General features: G+C 48.8%; 1 protein-coding gene and 2 long non-coding RNA genes across 9 annotated transcripts in view; 1 reads left to right on the plus strand and 2 right to left on the minus strand.

Moving 5' to 3' along the window:
- Positions 1-1,829: 1,829 nt before the first annotated feature.
- Positions 1,830-8,260, minus strand: LOC143668840 (uncharacterized). 2 transcript variants are annotated; one of them, XR_013168583.1, is made up of 4 exons: positions 7,969-8,260; positions 3,385-3,492; positions 3,225-3,259; positions 1,830-2,311 (listed from the first exon to the last, which is right to left on the minus strand). It is a non-coding gene; the product is annotated as an uncharacterized LOC143668840 (long non-coding RNA). The 2 variants fall into 2 exon arrangements; XR_013168582.1 differs by having other exon boundaries at positions 1,830-3,259.
- A 62-nt stretch (positions 8,261-8,322) lies between these two features.
- LOC143668841 (uncharacterized) lies at positions 8,323-12,000 on the minus strand. Its single transcript, XR_013168584.1, has 3 exons — positions 11,841-12,000; positions 11,277-11,404; positions 8,323-10,858 (listed from the first exon to the last, which is right to left on the minus strand). It is a non-coding gene; the product is annotated as an uncharacterized LOC143668841 (long non-coding RNA).
- Positions 12,001-12,681: 681 nt separating this feature from the next.
- ADGB (androglobin) overlaps positions 12,682-15,504 on the plus strand; it is a 139,038-nt gene continuing 136,215 nt past the window's right edge. For all 6 annotated transcript variants that reach the window (XM_077143405.1, XM_077143410.1, XM_077143406.1 and 3 more), the window contains exon 1: positions 12,682-12,829. In XM_077143405.1, the coding sequence (XP_076999520.1) occupies positions 12,756-12,829 (74 nt within the window). In that variant the 5' untranslated portion in view covers positions 12,682-12,755. The remainder of the gene's footprint in view (positions 12,830-15,504) is intronic.

Consider the following 15,504-nt stretch of genomic DNA (forward strand, 5'->3'; position numbering starts at 1 on the left):
TGAAAACGTGAAACTGGGAGTGACTGAGCTCTCCTGTTTCTGTCACTTAGCCCTCGCGCATCTTCCATCCGCCCGTTAACTGTCGGGCAGCCCGCAGGGCGGAGTCGAGGTGTGCCGCCACCCGGGCGCAGGGCTGAGGGGGGGCGGCCCCCGGAGCAGCCTCCCGGAGCGCGGGCGTCACGCCAAGTCCCCGTCCGGCCCACACGACCCTGCGAGGCCACGCTGCTTCCTGCTCCCGATTCCCAAGGCAGGCCGGGTGGGGTGGGGGTGCCATCGGGCTGCCCCTGCCCCGTGCCCGTCATTCCCCTCCTGCCTAGGGAGCCACGGGCCACCCCGCCGTGGTCCCGCCCGCCGTGGGCACCCCCCGAACCCGGCCTGCTCCCGAGCTCCAAGGGCGTGTTTTCTTTTCTTTTTCTTCCTCAGGGGCAGCACCGGGAATCGAACCGGGGTCTCCAGCACAGCAGGCGAGGACTCTGCCCCTGGGCCCCCGCGGCCGCCCAGGGGCGTGTTTTCACAACTCGGGGAAACTGCGGCTCTGGCCACTGCAGCGAGCCCGCAGTGCCCTGCCCTTCCAGAGGGCCTCTCAGAAATGGGCCGAGTCTTTTGAATCACACTAAATTTACAGCTGGCACGTCCATCCCTTTGTGAAAACCTTGCCTTTGAATCTTTAGAAAAGCTTTAGTCACGCTGTTCCACTGTGACGTGGGAGCCCGCAGAACCTCGAAAGGGCGGGGACGCTCCTGCAGCTGCGTTTCCGTCCGTTAGCACGGGTGCAATCTGCTTCAGTTTCGAGTCAGTTGACAACACTGCCTCGACCTCTGTCTGTGGTTTCTATGATTTCCTTTATTTTATGATGACAGATTTTCAGATGCTCTCCAAAAACTCTCCTCTGATGGAAACTTAGTGTGGTAAAGTACTGTGTGCTTTTGTGTTGGTTTGCTACAGAGTGATTTAATAGCTAGGAGTAGAATCTATTTATTCATGGCATAACTTCTTTTAAAAATGTTTTTAAATTACTGTTTTTGCAGTACTGCTTGAGTATATTTCTACTCAATCTTATATAACAGGATGATGACTTAGTGATAAATCCAATACATGCCACTATTGATGTGTAATATGTGTAACAATTGACTCCCAGAGAGGAATCATGAATAAGGTAGGGTAAATGACAGGACAGGTGCTTTAGCCGTCCTCAGGAGTACATGGCATCAAGCGCAGGTGCCTTAGCCACCCTCTGGAACACACAAAGCTCAGCACAAGTGCCTTAGCCACCCTCAGGTGCACACAGCACCCAGTGCAGGTGCCTTAGCCACACCCAGGTGCATACAGCACCCAGTGCAGGTACCTTAGCTGCCCCCCAGGCACACACAGCACCTGGCACTGGTGACTTAGCCACCCTCAGGTGGTGACTTATCCACCCCCAGGAGCACCCAGAACCCAGTGCAGGTGCCTTAGCCACCCCCAGGTGCACACAGCACTAAGCACATCCCACCTGTCCACTGCCAACACAGGAATCAGCTTATCTTCAAATATTTCAAGGCCTCAAGACTGAAGGCTGATTCCTAAAACAATGCTAAATTTAAAACATTATGTTCTGATATTTTAATGTATTTATATATTAAAATATTAATTTTGCTGTTTTGTCACCACACATTTTTATTTAGCTATAAAGGGAACATAAAATACTTAACTCTGTAGCCATTTCACAGCTTGATGAGAAGTCCTTGGAGAGGCATGGATGTACTCCATGTAAATTTCAAGACAGCTTGTTCCAATTTACTAAGCTGCCAGAATGCAATACAACAGAAATGGATTGACTTTTTCAAGGAGGATTTATTAGGTTACAAATCTACAGTTCTAAGGTCATGAAAGTGCCCCGATTAAGGCATCCAGAAGATGAAAACCCGGGCTCTGAGGAAATGCTACCAGCTCTCTGAGCACCTGTCGCTGGGAAGGTGCGTGTGTGGCATCAGCTGGTCCTGCCCCCGGTTCGTTGCTTCGGCTTCTGGTTCCAGGGGCCTCCCTCTAAGTGTCCGTGGGCCCTCTCTTAGCTTCCCCAGGGCAAACTCTGGATTTCGGCTCTTCGCATCTCCTTGGGTGTTTTCTTTCTCCAAGCATCTGTGCTTTCTCCAAAATGTCTCCCTCTTAAAGGACTCCAGTAAGCAGATTGACTCACCTTCAATGGTGGGGGTCACATCTCATGGAAACAACCTCATCCAAAGGTCTGCCCCACACGACTGGATCGAAAGAACGTGACTTTTCTGGGGTACGTACAGCTCCAGACAACCCATAGCTCCAGGATGAATCAAATCTGCCGAAAGCAGAGTATTGGTCTCCGCTGCGTCCAGCACCTCTGGCACGCTGTGCTGAGGCCATCCTGAGTTGTGGGTGCCAGTCAGAGGCCACCGTGGCCACAGCTCAATGTGACACACACCTCAAACCTGTGCTTATGATGCAGGAATACAACCAAATGTTCCTTCTCCCCTTTAATTCCCCCATGCAACATTTTAAATCAGCTTATCAAGAAGGGACGCTAATACTACTTTTTCTTATGACTGGTTTGGACAGGCTTCCAAATGACTACTTTTAGTAGTGATATTTTCGGAACTGCATATTTTGAAAGAGTTTAATCTGTCTTCTAACCTTAACTGATGTCAAATTTGTAAGTACATTGGTGAAGCCTCCTTGTTTCCTTCAAGCCAAGGTTAATGGTGAACTTGAGGGAAAAAGGTCTGTGAAATGAAACCACCTGTGAGCTTTTCCACCTACTCAGTGTGATTGTGCGAGAGGAAATGTTAACCAGCTCCCCCCATGCTCTTAGGTGTACATTTGTTCTGTTCCCAGTCCCCATGTAATAAATAAAATAGCTGAGTTGCGATGGCTGGTGAGCGCCGACCTCACCTCTGTTCTAAAAGTCACCTTAAATGTTCATGAGTTCAAAAGCATGATCTGTATCTACATTAAAGATTGGAAAATTAATATTAGTGCAAAAAAATGTTTGCAGTAAAGGTGAAGTGCTATAGACACCCACATCTGAAAATCATTGTGTTATCTAATAAGACAAGAGCACATGCTTTTTAAAAGGCATTTGGTGCACTTTGCAGTTTTGAGAGAACTCACCTTGTTAGTTAAGTCTCAACTCTATAAACAGGTCAGAAAATACACAAAGACATCAGAGAACAAAAGTCAGGAGCCAGAGCCAAAAGTGATGGGTCAACACTTACCTGGGAAAATTTCACCAGGTTTTTTACTGGAACAACTGTAAAAAAAAACAGAGGTGAGTCAGCACAGGGAGCTTCAGAAATACATACCCAACACCTGCCCTCCTCTGCTCCAGATCAGGCAGAGAAGCAGAAAGTTTTAAAAAATGAAAGATAAACTTACTAAAAACATGAGAATGAAAAATAATCTTGAAGTAGGGTGCATGGGTGGTTCAGTATTAGAATGCTCGCTTTCCATGCAGAGACTCAGGTTTGTTCTCAGACCATGCATCTAAAAAAATCATCATCATCATCATCATCATCGTCATCATCATCATCATCTTAAAGTTGAGAAGGCCTTTTTAAGTAGGGCAAAAAGACCATAAAAACTGATACATTCAAATACAAAGATTTAAATATATTGCCAAAAATCACCACAAACAAACTCAAAGATTATCCTGAAAAAAATAATCCATTTCATAGGAAAAGTGATGTCTTCCTTAATTTTTGAAGAACTCCTACAAATCATCAAGTCTAGGAACCTAATAGAAAAAGGAGCAAAGCAACAGTGCACAGAAGGAAAAGCCGTAAAATATAGAAAAAGATGTTCAAATTCACTCACAAAAATGCAAATTTAAAACTTCATTGAAATGCCAACTTTTGTCTATTAGGTTGAAAGGAAAGAGAATCTGATTTCTAGAGTTGTCACATTATAATATTTAAAATGTCTAGTTTTCAACAAAACATTAGGAGACCTGCAAATAAATAAAAAGAAGTATGGAAAACATGGGGAAAAGCAATCAATGTAAGCTGTTGCTGAGGAAGTACAAACATTAGACTTTGTAGCCCAAGACTTTGAAATCAGTTGATTTAAATATGTTCAAAGAGTTAACACAATCCATGTATAAAGAGCTTAGATGGTTCACCATATAGAGAATATCAAGAGATAAAAGTTATAAAAAGGAATAAATGGAATTTCTGGAGTTGAAAAATAGCACAACAAAAATGAAACATCCCCTAGAAAAGCTCAAGAGCAGATCTGAGCTGGCAGGAAAAAAAAAATCAGAAAACCCGATCAGTCTATTGGTCAGAGAGAAAAAAGAATGAAAAAATGAACAGAGCTTCTACCATCTACCTACCCACATTATACATAACAACATACACATAATGAGATCCCAGGAGAGGTGGGAAAGAAAGGGGCAGAAGAAATATTTGAAGAAATAATCACCCCAAACTTGTGAAATTTGATGGAAATCATGAATGTACACATTGAAGAAGCTCAGCAAACTCCAATAAGATCAGGAAGATTAAACTCCAAGAAAAATTTTAAAATATCCACAGCTAGCTATATATCCTAATAAAACTGCCACATTCCAAAGACAGAGAGAATCTTGACAGCAGTAAGAAAGAAACAATTCATTACATGCATGGGATTCTCAATGACATTAACAGCTGATTTCTCTTCAGAAACCATGGAAAGCAGAAGGCAAATGGATTACATGTTCAAAGTGCCAAAAGAATAAAGAAAACTGTCAACCCCAAATTCTATAACCAGCAAAACTATCCAACAAAATAAAAATGGATGAGAAATTAAGACCTTCCTAGTTGAACAAACATTCCCAGATGAATAAAAAGGTGAACTGAGGAAGTTTATCACTAGCAGACCCTCCCCCAACAAATGCTGAAAGCTGGGTGTCCTTCAAGCCGAAATGAAAAGACACTAGGCAGTAACACAAAACCACATGAAGAAATAAAGAACATTGGAAAAGGTGGTTACATGGGTAAATATAAAAGATGGCAAAAAAATGTTTTGTTTGTAACGCTTTTCCTCCAGTCTGATTTAAAAGTCAATTGTAAAATGCAGTAATGGTAAATCTATGTTCATGGGCACACAATGTATAAAGATGTAAATTATGACAATAGCAATATAAAGATTTTGTATATAGTTTAAAGTAAGTTGGCAGTGTTCCAGATTAGATTTTTTTTTTTCCGCATGGGCAGGCACTGGGAATCCAGATTAGGTTTTTATAAGTTAAGGTATTGACTTTCTCAGCCCAACTATTAAGAAAATGACTCAAAATTTTCAAGTACACTTGAAGAAGAATATATAGGGAATTAAACTAAAGCACTAGGAAAAAATCTACTTAACCAAAAGAAGTCAATAATGGAGATATGAAGGTGAAAAAAAACAAAAAGCCAAATAGCAAAAGTTCATACATTTTTATCAGTGATTATAATTGAATTTAAATGGATTAACCTTAAGGAAAAAATTGGAAGATTAGGTTAAAAATTGTTCAACTATATGCTGTCTACAAGAGACTTTCAGAATCAAAGACACAAACAGTTGAAAGTAAAGGATGGAAAAAGATATCCCATGTAAACAGTAACCAAAAAGAGAGTTAGAGTTAGAGTGGCTATACTAATATCAGATAAGATGGACTTTAGACCGAAATTTTAATTAGCTATAAATAAGGACATTTTATAATGATGAAAGAGTCAATCCATCAAGAAAATAAAAAAATTTTGAACATATAGGTACCAACAACGGAGCCCCAAAATCCAAAAGCAAAACTAACATAATTAAAGGGGAAAATAGAGAAGCACTAATAGTTGGAAGCTCCGATCCCTTACTTTCAATAATAAATTGGAGAACTAGACAGAGGGTGAGGGACACAGAAGATACGAACCACACTGCACACCAACCAGACTTAACAGGTGCAGAATACTCCAGCTAAGAGAAGGAGAGTATATATGCTTTTCAAGGGCACAGGAACATTCGCCAGGATAAACCACTTATTAGATCATAAAACAGGCCTCAATAAATGTTAAATTACTGAAATCATGCAAAGTGTATTCTCTGACCACAATACAATGAAACTAGAAATTCACAGCAAAAGGAAATTTTGAAAATGCACAGGTACATGGAAATTTGACAACATGCTCCTAAATAATCAAAGAGTCTAGAGGAAATCACAGAGGGAATTAGGAATACTTTGAATGAAAAACAAAACAATATGCCAAAACTGATGGGATTCAGAGAAAGCACTGTTCAGAGAGAAATCTGTAATCTAAAGCCTACATTAAATAAATATCTATAAAATAACCTAAACTTTTATTTTAATAGAAAAGAGAAAACTAAACCCAAAGCAATCAGAAGGAAGGAACTAATGAAGAGTAAAGGAAAAATTAATAATAGAGAAAATCAATGAAAACAAAAGTTGGTTATTTGAAAAGATCAACAAAATTTATAAACCTTTAGCTAGATTGGCTAACTATAAAAAGAGAGAAGGCTCAAATTGCTGAAATCAGGAATGAAAAAGAGGACAGTATTAACCAACTTACAGAAATAAAAAGGATTGTAAGGGAATACTATGAATAACTATATGCCAATAAACTAGGTAACCTAGATGAAATGGACATATTTCTAGAAAAACACAAACCATGCAAAGTTACATGAAAAGAAATAGAAAGTACAGATAGACTTATAACATGTTAAAAGATTGAGTTAGTAATACAAATATATTAAAATAAAAATCTTCCAAAAAAGGAAAGCACAGGACAAAAGTCTTCACCAGAGAACTCTACAAAATATTTAAAGAATTAATACCAATATTTCTCAACTCTTCCAATAAATAGGAGAGAACACTATCTAACTCATTCTATGATGTCAGTATTTCCTTATATAAAAGGTAGAAATAAATCACAGGAAAAGAAAGAATAGACAAATATCCATTATGAATGTAGATGCAATAATCTTAGACAAGTTATTAGCAAACTAAATCCAGAAGCATCTGAAAAATTATACACCATGACAGAGTAGATTTATCAAAATTTGTTCAACATATAATAATTAATCTATATAAGTAGAAGAAAGGGGAAAACACATGATCATCTCAATAAATGAAGGAAATGCTTTTGATAAATCCAATACACCTTCATGATAAAAAAACACTCAACAAACAAGCTATAGAAGATGATCTGTACTGAACTGTGACCTCCAAAAAGTCATCTTCAAGCCCTAAACCCAGCACTGCGAATGTGAGTGTGATTGTAAATGGGATTTTTGAAAATGATATTAGTTAAGATGAGGCCAAACTGGATGAGGTGAGTCCTAATCCAGTATCTCAGAGGAGACGTGGGCACCGAGAACGGCAGCCACCTGATGGGGCAGAGGTTCCATGATGCCGCCACCAGCCAAGGAATGCCATGTGGATCGCCACCAGCCATCAGAAGCCAGGACTGAGGCGTCGAGCAGATTCCCACCATGGGGAGGGGGCAAGGCCCGGCCGACACCTTGATTTTCCCCTTCCAGCCTCCAGACCCATGCGACTATACAGTCTGCTGTTTAAACCAACTCGTCGGAGGTGTTTGTTACAGCAGCCAGACAAATGGAGACAGAGGGGATGGCCTCAACTTGAGAAAAGGAGATAGGAACAACCCTCAGAACCGTCATAGTGAAATCTTCCTGCTAGGGTCAGAAACACTACAAGGAACGGGTTCACGCTTGCCCATCTATTCGACATTATACTGGAGGTTCTAGCCAGGGCAGTCTGGTGAGAAGAGGAAGTAAAAGGCATCTAGATTGGAAAGAAAGAAGTAAAATTTTCAAATGGCATGAACTTACATATAGAAAACCTTAAATAATCTGCAATTAAAAACTATAACATCTGGTAAATAACTTCAGCAAATTTAGGGATACCACTGCTTCATCAGCTCACCTAACGCCCTCTCCCCCCAGCCCCTACGAGGGTTAATTTTAGGTGGTGACCTGGCGTGGTGGCGGTGTCCAGTTGTTTGTCCTCTTTGCAGCTGCGGCGGGAGTCTGCGGAGGGGGTCCGTTGACCGCAGTAAAGGAATGGACCCCCATAATGGCCTCATCCAATCAGCTAAAGGCCGTAAGGTCAAAAACTGGTTTCCTGGAAAAGAACCAATTTCGCCTCAAGATACCACATCAACTCTTGTCTCAGTTTCCAGCCTGCAGCCCGTCCTGTGGATTTCAGACTTAACAGCCCCCACGAGCTGGTGAGCAAATTCCCTAAAGTAAATCGCCCCAGCCTGTATCTCTCCCCATCCCCACGCCCGCCCCCCTGCCGCCTGCCCACCCTTAGGGTTTGTTCTGGAGAACCCTGCCCAAGGCACCCACCCTACATGAACACACTAACACACACACTTATTTTTCTCTGTTTTACCTTCTCATTTCACAGCTTGTGTTTGTGTTTAATTGGGGAACAGTGAGGATCTTATTAGATGTCTGTCTCTGTTCCGTAGTGAAGCTCTGCGCTCTCCTCCACCGGCTTTATTCGCTCAGTGTGCAAGCTTACCTGTGGCTTCTGGGCACAGGCAGAAGGAGCTGTGGAGTTCCAGCACAGAATGTGTTCTCACCGTCTCTTCTCAGTCACGCGCTGCTGACGTGGGGCAGCAGGGATCTCTGCAGCCAGCATCTGTCTGTCCTAGACTTCCGGACAGAATCACGGTGCGATTAGCCTCCCTTCTGGAGATCACTAAGGATAGACACGTCACGCAGACGAGAACCCAACACCCAACTTAATGTTAGACTTAGTGTAAACTGTTATGGCTGCTTTATGTGGCAAAACCCTGTGGCTTCCCTGAGTCACTAGTTTGACATATTCAAATATTCTTGGTGCTTTTAGGTAAGTGTTGAAAGTGGACGGTACCGGCAAATGCTGTCAAACCATTAAGGAAGAAGTTATACAAACCATACGCAAATTTTTTCAGAGTATGGAGCAAGGAATACGGCCGAATTCCTTAGGTGAGGCCGTCTCGAGCCCGAAGCAAACTCTGACAATCACATTACAAGAAAGAAAATGACTGAAACCTATCGCTCTCCTAACATAGCTTTATAAACCATAAACAGTTTGCTTAGGTGTGTAATTCCTGACCTCGCATATTGGGTTTGCTCGCAGAGAACCATATCTGCTCTGCACACAATCCGCTTTTCAAGAAAAGGAAAACTGGAGCATCTGCGCAGGTGTCAGAGCACAGCCACAGCACAGGTGTGAATGCGGGGCTTCTCGCCTGCTACCAACACGTGACTTGAACGGCTTGAACACATTCTTGAACTGAACAGAAATTGCTTCCCACTCAGTTATGATTTTACCATGCAGAGGTTGTACCAGGCTGGAAACTGGGAGTCAGTCATGACAGACGTCCATGTCTAATGCGCTGCCTGGGGCTGGTGATGGGAGCAGGAAGGGGCTGCAGCTGGGATCACAGAGGCAAACGAGAGAGGCACCCACGCAGGAGACCCCACTGCCCCGCCTGGCCCCTCCTGGGGAGGCCCAAGGCCCCCTTCTCCTGGCATCTACCCTCAGGGACCCACCTCTGTTGGATTCCGGGGCCACCAGCCACCGCCCTTACGACTGTCTCCAGTATTTTAGTTGTTTCAGGCGAGAGGGTGAGCTGGTCCCTACTACTTCGACGTGCTTGGAAGCAGGCGTCTTCCCTGTCGCATCGTGATGTCTGCTTCCTGGGGTCACCCCTGATACCCCTGTCCTAGGGGCACCAGCACACTGTTCTCTGGACAGGGCGCACGTCACGAGTGTCCGTGGGGGAGGGCACTGGGCAGAGGGGACATCACGGAGCCCTGAGCTGGACTCACGGAGGCGCGCGCGAGCAACCAGCCATCCCAGCTAGGTGTGCAGCATCCTTAGTGGGAGGGCGAGCAGCTCGGGGCAGGGGTCTGAGCTCCCGCCTGGAACCCCCCACACCCACGACACGGGGGGCCACAGCGTCTTGGAAAGGTGGGTGAGTCTGTCTCCGTCAGGAAAATGACGGCTCCTTACAAGCAGCTTATCAACATGGAAACTGTTGTTCTTTCCAACTCCTAGTCATTTACGAATCTTGTTTCCTTTGTCTCCCATTTGTTAAGACTCTTTTCAGCATTTCCTTTCCAAGACGACCAAGGCTCTAGGTTAAGGCTCACCTGGAAGGAGACGCTGGCGGGAGGGCTTGCTTCCTCTCTGGCGGCCCTCCCCCTCCCGGCAGCTGGTTTATGATGGGTTCCCCAGGGGGCTGGGAGCCCCTGCTGTGCCGCTGCCTGCTTGGGACTCGGGGGCGCCCACCCCACACAGGTCCAGCCAGTCAAGGGGCCGCATGATCTCGCGCCGGTGCCAGGGGACACCCGCAGGCTGCATTCCGGCTGCTATGAACTCGCCCACGCAGCCTTCTCTGCCATGTCCCGGCCACCGGCCAGAGGTGGACACAATGGTCCCATCCCGACTGCTGGCAGGGACCGAGTGAGGACGCCCCACCCTGGGTTCAGAGGTTTCAGGAGTGCCACCTGCATTTGGTCAGAGGACAGGGCGGGGAAATGAGCCAGAGAGCTGGAAGGACTGGGGTCCCAACAGCTCAGCCTCCAAGAAAGAAGGTGGATATTAATTTCTGATGAAAAGTGACAATTAGAGGGCCCCTTTGTGATGGCCCTAGCTCAGGAGAGGCCGAGCAGGTGGTCCCCGTAGCTGCCGGGGTGGGAGGGAGGTAGTGTCCAGGTGCTCCCGCTGTCCTGGCTGTGGTCCAAGGAGCAGACCCCCTGCAGCCGGCGGCCACCTCCTCCAGGACCCCACATGGCTGAGGACGTGGCTTCCCAGGCTCACTCCCTCATTTCAGCAGGTGTCTCGGAGCCAGAGAGCCGGCCATCCCTGGGTGGGGGGGCAGTGAGTGTCCTCAGGGAACAGGGAGATGCCGCCAGCCCCAAGCCCCCAGCCCCAGCAGGTGCAGAGGGCCAGCTGTGCCCTAACCGTGGAAGCTCTCATATCACCTCCCAGCTGTGGAAGTGGCAGGGGCCTGGGGTCAGGCCCTCGCTTTCCCTCTGCCCATGACAAGGGTGGCGCATGCCGGTGTCCCCTTGCACTGGGGTGCCCATACCCGGCTGGAGGTGAGTGCTGGTACTTCCTTTGCATCAGTAAAAAATTGCAATTGAGAGGTTGGGTGGCCCCAGGGTGACCCACTGGCCAAGTCAGGGCATGGGTCCAAGCATGTGCCGGGGGCCTGCAGACGGCCGCACTGCACAGGCCATGGCAGCCGCTGGGCTGGGGGTCTCGGCCCAAGGACACCCACCTGTAAAGTCGGGGACTAAAGGACTGCTGTAGGCCAAACTGCCCTTTTCACGCTAGCAAGTCTAAACGTCATTCCCAGGGATGCGGCTGGATAGGCTTTCCCGGGAATGTATTTACTTCTTGTAATCACTGCCAGGCGGGGAATAAGAGAGACTTTAGCTGGTGCTGCAGCTTGATGGCGAGGGAGAAAACCAGAGACGCGCTCTCCCTCCCTCCGGGGACCCTGGCGGCTAGCACCAAGGAGTGGGCAGAGCCGCACTCCCCGAGACTGGGGAGATCCTTCTGGGTTTGTCCTCTGTGTCCCTGGTTTGAAAGGCAGCATTCCAGTGTCTGCCACCGTCCACACGTGGCCTTCTCCTGTCTGTCTGTGTCCATCTGTCCTTCCTATGAAGACCCTGGCACCTCAGATTGAAGGCCTTCTGTGGCTCATCTTAACCAATTACAGCTGCACAGACACTATTTCCAAATAAGTCCATTCCCAGGACCAGAGGCTAGGGCTGGGACATGCCACCTGGGGACACAAGTCACCCTAACACACCTTGCTGCCATTAACACCTGACCTCACCTGACCCTCCTCTCAGGTTCTCGGTTCCGCAGGCCCGACCTCTCCGTGGGTGGGAAGGGCCTCACCTGTGGGTGGGAAGGGCCTCACCTGGATGGGTGGGAAGGGCCTCACCTGGCTGTAGATTCACCACGTGCTAAGCGCTGCACAGGCATCCTGCTCACCCTCCCAACACAGCTGTGAGCTGGGGTCAGCGCCCCCACCCTGATGGGCCACCTGTGGCCCACAGGCACGGCTTCCCCCAGGCGCCATCCCTGCCCCCGGCCTTTAAGATGCCGGCGCTGGCCTCCCGCGCTGGAATTTGTCTCCGCAGTCACAAGGCCCGTCCTTGCGGGGACCCCCACATCAACCGGGTTCACCTGTGACCCACGTCTTCATGCCTCCGCCAGGTTCAGGGTTCCCAAAGAACTGGAGAGAATGACTCCAGGAACCCGCTAGTGCGGCCCAGACCAGGCTTGGGGCGGGCTCGCCATACCCGCCCGCAGCAGTCGAGAATCCCGGGGCCGCTCGATCCCTAGTCCCCAAGGCGTGTCCGCGCGAGCCCGCGCACCCCCGAGTGCAAGGACCCGGGCGCCGTGGATCCCGCCGGGGCAGGCTGGCAGGGCGCCCGGGACCCCGGGCAGCCCCCACTCGCCACCTGGGCGCAAGGACCCGGGGACGGTGCTCATCCCGCACCCCACAAACCTGCCCCGGGCGGAGGGAACCCCCGAAAGTCCGTCCTCCCCCGGAGCCCGCCCCGCCCCGCCCCTCTCCCCGCCCCCCGCCCCCCGCCCCCCGCCCCGCCCCCGGCTCCGCCCCCCGCGCCCGCCCCGCCCCCGGCTCCGCCCCCGCCCGCGGTCAGGGGCCGCCGTCTCCAGGCAACAGGGACGCGGGCCCGGCGCGCTGGGCGGCTGGCGCTGGGAGGGTGCCTGCCTCGCCATGGCCTCCAAACAGAGCAAGAAGAGGGAGGTACACCACATCAACTCGGCGCACGGCTCGGACAAGTCCAAGGAGTAAGGGCGCGTCCCGCCCCGGCCCCTCCCCGCCGCCGGCCCCGGCCGGGGGTCCCGACGCCCCGCGTCCCAGGCGGTCCCGGGCCGCCCCGCAGCCACTCCTCCCCCGGCCGGGACCTGGGGCTCTCGCAGCGTGCGCCCCCCGCGCCCGCCCTGCCTAGAGCCTCCACGACCCCTCACCCCCGGGGCCCCCGTGGTCGGCCCCAGGCCGCGTCCAGTCCAGCGAAACCCCCGGGAAACGGCTTTCCGAGGCAGCCGTGGGAACGTGCGGTTCCGGCTGCGAATTCTTACTCCGAGAGAGCAAACGGACCCGGCTCCGGGCGCGCGGGTGGTTTGCCCTGGGGGGTCTGTCAGTGCCTCTTGGTTTTGGTTCTGGTCCTTTTTGGGGGGGCGGGTGGAAGGGGGCAGTGGTGCGTCTGTCCTTACATTACTGACAGCGCAGGACAGGGGCTACCGTTTGGCCTTCGAACACCCCCGAGGTTTAGTCCAGCTGTGAGAAGGTGCCAACTGCCCACCCGTACCCCAGGGGGGTCCGAAGGGCTCTCCTGCTGCGTCTGGGGGGGAGGCAGGTTCCTACTAGGTCGGGGTCTTGCGTCTTTGATGCCGGCGGTTCCCCTCCCCCCTCCGTGGACCTCGGCTCAGGACCTGGGAGCATTTTAACCTGCCCCCACCCCGGTGAACTCTGCCCCCAGCCCTCCCCTCGGGTTCTCGGTTCCGCAGGCCCGGCCTCTCCCTGAGCAGGTACGGCACCCTTCCTCCTTCCTCTGCCCTGACCCACTTAATTCCTGAAGCTGTCTTACCGCACTGCAGCTGTGCAGCTGTGGGAGTCAGGGGGGCCGCCCTGTCTCCAGACGCCCCAGCTCAGGGCCCCGCCCTCGGCCCTCAGGGACCCCCCCTCCCCCCCGGCCATGCCACTCAGGCCCTTGGACTTTCTCCCTCCTCTGCTGGAAGCTCCCTCACCTCCCACACCTCACCTTTACTTAAACGTCCTCTCCTGCAGCTTCTTTAGTCACCCGATTTATAATTGCAAAACACCCCCTTCTTCTGCCCCCCAAAAAACAACCAGAAAACCAAGACAAACAAAAACTCCCTATTTTCCTTTGCTGCTCAATTTTCTTCACGGGTATTTCTGCTCACCTAACATAATGCCAGTTGTACTCTTTTAAAAATCATATTTATTCTCTTTGCTCCTTGATACAATGTAACTTCTGTGAAGGCCTGGATCACTGTTTTTTTCCTGTTTTACCCACTGTTGTATCCTCAACAGCTAGAATGTTCCTGGCTTGTAGGAAGTGATCAGAGCTATTTCTTGACCTAATGAATAAGTGAATGCATGAATGACAGTGATTTTAACAGTTGCGAAATAATTTTTTGAAAGCACCACAAAAAGCATTCTGTGGTTGCTGCTTATGAGTACGCAGGTGGAAGGCTCACAGCTCTCCAGCAGCTTGGGAGAAATCTCGGCCTTAAGGGAGTTTATATCCTGAGAAAGATGTGATTTTAAATTCCATGGAGAAACCAATCCCACCACTCCAGAGTCTGTGGAGAGACAAAATCCCTGCCCTGAAGAGCTAAGTCTTCCCACATCGGGGCTCCCTCGGTCTTTTTGAGAAAACACCATTCCTATCACATTCCTTTTTCTGCAGAAGAGATCTGAGTTGGATGATAATAGCTATTCAACCATGCAGTGTCCATGTAGTTAAGGAGACAGACAGTGTCACAGGGACCCGGCCGAGTCAGAGGGGCAGGTGCCCGGTGCAGGGCCAGGTGGGGCGCAGCAGGGCTCCCTGGAAACGCCAGTGGCAACAGCGGGGCCGCCCAGGAGGCTTATGTACCTGTGGCTGCACATCCCCAAAGTGCCAACAGCTTTAGCATCATGCTGGGTACAGCAATAAGAGAGAAAGTCCTCAGGCCATGGACACGTGTCCCCCAGAGCCCGCCCCTCCTGGAGTTGCCGCCTCTTTGGCCCTGTAACTGTGAGCAGACTGAGCCAAGCACCCCGGCTGGCCTCTGCGAGCAGGTTTGTTTATTAAATGGATCCGTGACTTAGTCCCTTGGCCTTCTGAATTTGCCTGGAGCCCAGCTCTCCAGATCTGAGCTCCTGTTGGCAGAGTTCACAAACAAATTTTTTATTCAACAAGAAAAGTTATGCTCAGTAAGTGGGCCATTGGTGTTTTTTTATATATAAATTTTGTACCAAATAAACATTTTTTGCTTTAGTCTCACACATAAGGTGAAATTTTAAAATATTAATTACCATCTATTTTCAGCACCCTGCAGTAATGACCTTCCTTTGTTCTTCCTCATGCACAAACATTTTTAAAATTTGTACATTTATTTACTATCATTATACACTCTAGGCATTCCTAGATCATACCATCTCAATCTTTACCATCTATTTTTCTTTCTGATTTCATTTATGCCCCCAGCCCTCCTCCTTCTATCATTCTCACATGCAGCTTCATTCAGTGTTTTAACATAATTGTATTACAGTTAGGTAGTATTGTGCTGTCCATTTCTGAGATTTTATATTCAGTCCTGTTGCACAATCTGTATCCCTTCAGCTCCAATTACCCAATATCTTATCCTATTTCTATCTCCTGATGGTCTCTGTTACCCACGAAATATTCCAAGCTTATTCACTAATGTCAGTTCATATCAGTGAGACCATAGAG

This window comes from Tamandua tetradactyla, chromosome 25 (genome assembly GCF_023851605.1).
Source record: "Tamandua tetradactyla isolate mTamTet1 chromosome 25, mTamTet1.pri, whole genome shotgun sequence".
NCBI classification, from domain to species: Eukaryota; Metazoa; Chordata; class Mammalia; order Pilosa; family Myrmecophagidae; genus Tamandua; species Tamandua tetradactyla.